The sequence below is a fragment of the Humulus lupulus genome, chromosome X, assembly GCF_963169125.1.
Source record: "Humulus lupulus chromosome X, drHumLupu1.1, whole genome shotgun sequence".
Lineage (NCBI taxonomy): Eukaryota > Viridiplantae > Streptophyta > Magnoliopsida > Rosales > Cannabaceae > Humulus > Humulus lupulus.
The window spans coordinates 47044091-47048285 of NC_084802.1; the positions used below are offsets into that span (position 1 = coordinate 47044091).

Here is a 4195-nt window from a genome sequence, read left to right on the forward strand (position 1 = left end):
GCTCATGATATATGTATGAAGTTGTACTAGATTTTGTTGATGTTTTTACTATATTTTTGCTCATGATTTAATTATGAAATTGGATACTGAAGAAATGGATTGGTTTTGTTATGAGGTTTGGATCATGATATGTATGTTGATGAAGTTGTTTTATTTTTTAATATGGGTTAACAATGACAAACTCATGAATAATTTTTTTTTTTATATTTGGTAGCTTTTTCAAGGAATTAATTAGAGGGAATTTACTCATTTGGTACCCTATATTTTTGCAAAGTATCATTTTGGTACCCTCTGTTTTCAAGAATGCTCATATGGTACCCTGTATTTTAAAATTATACATATTTAATACCCTAGACTCAGATTTGATAGATAAATTTTTTTCAATATGATCAAACTGTCATCAGTTATATGTAATTAAGTAATTAAATTTAAATTTGGAACTTACATAATTGACAGCAGTTTAATTAAATTGGTAAAATTTTATTAATTAAATTTGAGTTTACGGTGCCAAATATGTACGATTTTAAAATACATAGTACCATATGAACATTATTGAAAACAAATGGTACCAAAATGATATTTTACAAAAATACGAGGTACCAAATAGTCACCTACACTTAATTAAATGATAAATTAGGTTGTGATTTGATTTAGGGTATTAGGCTTAAATTTAATGATAGATTTGATTCATTATGTTAATTTTTAATTGATTAAAGGGTTATAATATTTTTCAAATATTTTTTATTTTAAAATTAATTTATATAATTTTTTATTCAATATATATTTTAAATTATTTAATAAATTCATTAATTAATAAAACTTAAGGGAATTTTGGTCATATTTAAAAAGAATTTTGACCAAAATCGAACTCAAAATACTATTTTGTTCCAATTCGCAAAATGCAAAGTCCAAATTATCATTTAACAAAATAGAAGATCCCATGAGTAACTTTTGCACAAAATGGTATTTACCCTTAAAAATATTGGGCTAAATCCAATATTAATCCACCAGACCAGAGGCTTTATGTAAAATGTTGTCCATTTCTGCAAAATGGAGAACCAGGAGGAGCAGCCAGGCCAAGACTTCGCATCACTTTAATTCTTCGCGAACTCAATTCTTGAGACTTGGCAGACGAGGTTGTATCCTGAGCAGAGTTATTGTCCTCTCATGAGTTGGAAAAAAAAGATATTGGTGTATAAAAGGAAATAAACAAGTGAAATATACTCACAGGGCTTGTACTAGGTAGCTTCCTTTTCTTGCTATGCATCTCATCATGCTTAGGTGTACTCTTACTTGTGGCATCTGGGGTGCTTTGACTGCTTTTCTCAGGTTTTTTCTTCATAACGTTTTGTTTTTCACTGTTCCTCTTTTTAGTTTCTGTAGAGCTTTTGGTATTTCGCTTGAGGTTTTTCCTCGGATCATCTCCATTGCGGTGTTGGGTTCTTGATTTATCTGCACGCCATCATTGCCAACAAAGATTTGTCTTTCGGTATACAGTAACACAGATTGATTGTCCAACAAAATGTCAATCCTATTCCTACATAATGAAAATAAATAAATAACCTTCGGATTTGGATTTGTGCTTCTTTGATTCACCAGTTTTTAAGCAAGCAACCTCCTGTATCCAAATTAAATTTATACAAAACCATCAAATGCAAGGCATAATGCAACTGTACTGTACTACATGTGTGACATTCAATATCATCCTGTACAAATGAAACATAATGTTTTACCAATGCCAAAGCTTTCAAAAATATTTTTCCATGAGAATTGTTGTTCTGCTTAAGTACCTGAAAAGTCAAGGATTCAAAATGTAAGGCATAGATTTGGTGTCAAGACATAGTCAAGTGTCAAACAAGTTCAAATCAGCATAAAGAGAGAGTATGCCGCATCAAAAACTTACTGTGTCGAACTCAGAAATAAATTTGGTTGGATCGACATACAAACTGCAAGAGACACAAGAAAATATTGATTTCTAGCCATAGGACAAACAAGAAGAAACCCATCAGAGAAAGTGAAAAAGGTACTTACTAAGTATAAGTTCCATAAAGCCTAACAAGAACTTCCCCCGCTGATCTGTTGCCTGGCTTACTAGTTTCACTTATGAGATTCTCATCAACAACCTACCATGATAAAAATACATCAATCATTGGTTTAACAAATACAAAATATTATTCAATGGCTGACCCAAATTAAGAATCACACATGAACTAACTAGAGCACCAAACATACCTGTCCAGGCCACCACGAGCCTCCACGGTTCTTGACCCAAATTATATCTGAAGGATTAATTCTGACCTTTTTCCCCCAGTGATTAACTGCTACTTCCTTTGTGCTTTCCTTGCTAACATGATTTCTCCCATTTGCAAAATCTTTATTCTTCATTGTTTGCCTTTGTTTATTGGGAACCCAGTAAGAAAACCACACAAACACAGTACAAGAGTAAGTTGATTCAAGAGGCTACTCCCCTCTACCAAGCAAACTACCAAACTTTCCGTCCAATTTTCTGCCCAAAATCTCTACTGCCCTGGCTGGCCTCACCTATTTATACAATCAACCAGTTTTAACTAACATCAACTAACTGACTAACCCAAACAGCCCCTTATGCACAGGCTCTTATCAGATTCTAACTTGAAAAATAAATACATAGCAAACATGGATTTTACTAATTTATAATAAAAAGTGAGAGAAAAATATAAAGAGTAATGGGATGGAACCAAAAATTGAATAATCCCTTCCCAGTTTCACTAATGACTAATAATATGAAAGAATTGCAAAAATTGAGGCCCTAACTGATAAGTCAACACATAAAAGGGTAGAAAAGAAACTTATTTCCATCAAGTTCGATTACAGCTTAGTAAGCATAACCAGAGTGACACAAACTTCTAGTGGTATACAATGCAGGAGTAAACAAACATCTAATTCTGAGGTTTCAAACTTATTCTTTTAAGAATTGTACGATTAAGAATTAGAGATATTTTGTCTTGAGGTTTCCACGAAATTTAATTTTTTAGTTCAAATATAAAGCACTAAACTTTAGAGAAGTACACAGTAACCACTGACTATCGTCCTTTTCGTCTACACCATTACTAATCCAAAAATCCGGAGTGTAAATAAATGATGAAAGACAAATGTCGGAAAATCCAAGAGGAACCCAGTTGGTATCTAAGCAAAGACACTCTTAAATCAGCTCAACTCTTTTACTATTCACTAGTTACTAACTTTACTGGAAAACGAACAACAAATATGGCCAAAAACGATGCAAAGTAAAATTACTTCACAATTTCTTAAACATTTTTGGAACTCCAGAAAAAATAAATATATATTAAAAAAAAAAGTCCCATGAGAACCGTATAAAAAATAAATGAAACAAGTGAAAAGAATAGCGTGCCCGCGTGCTTGCGTGCGTGCGTGCGTATACATACAAAGAAGTGAAACGCAGAAATGGGGTACTCACGAATCAGGAAAGTATATACGAAAAGAATGGGAATGGGATCTGAGTTGAGTGCTCGGATGAAAGGGGTCTGAACTCGGGAGCCAAACCAAGAACCAGAAATGGTGTGGTTTTAGTAGCGAGGCAACTTTATTGGGCCTCTGTCACTCTGTCAGCTTGGTTTCGATGCCACTCTTAACTTTAATTTGGCTTGCAGCTTCATGTAATTGAATATTAATTTAACTTTCATTTTTATTTTTGATGGGACTCCTCGAATTACCCGAAGGTTTCTTCGTTTCAACCCATCGAATATATGTGTTTATCATAGCATATATGTCCTTGACTTTGTATGTTGGTGCGACTTTGTCCTTATTATTATGATTGTGACAAACTCCTATGCTTAGACCATCTCTCAAAAATTGTGTTATATCGGTCACAAAAAATTATATATGGTATATTTGAGATAATTTTTAGTATTATGGTTCAATACACTTTTGTAAAAGTTGATGCAAAAATTAATCTATCATCAATGCTCATTTGATATTTATTGAAAATATTCAAAAATAATTATTTTATTTTATGTTTTATTGTTAATAGTTAGATATAATAATAAAATAGAAAGCGTATCATTTAATAGTGATTATTAAAAAAATGTTTAAATCATAAAAATGATACAAAAGTAAATAAAAAAGTGTAAACTTTATGATGATGCAAAATATGCATTATATTATATTGTGTGCCAAATTTAGCACAACTTTTAGC

General features: G+C 31.9%; 1 protein-coding gene across 2 annotated transcripts; it reads right to left on the reverse strand.

Annotated features, from left to right (window-relative positions):
• Positions 1-900: 900 nt before the first annotated feature.
• On the reverse strand, positions 901-3737 carry LOC133804668 (uncharacterized). 2 transcript variants are annotated; one of them, XM_062242813.1, is made up of 8 exons: positions 3458-3737; positions 2233-2392; positions 2032-2123; positions 1904-1946; positions 1734-1790; positions 1564-1618; positions 1229-1452; positions 901-1144 (listed from the first exon to the last, which is right to left on the reverse strand). In XM_062242813.1, the coding sequence occupies exons 2-8, from the start codon at positions 2383-2385 to the stop codon at positions 1022-1024; spliced, it is 747 nt and encodes a 248-aa protein (XP_062098797.1). In that variant the 5' UTR covers positions 2386-2392; positions 3458-3737; the 3' UTR covers positions 901-1021. The 2 variants fall into 2 exon arrangements, with proteins under 2 accessions (XP_062098797.1, XP_062098796.1); XM_062242812.1 differs by having other exon boundaries at positions 2233-2541.
• Between the last annotated feature and the right edge of the window lie 458 nt (positions 3738-4195).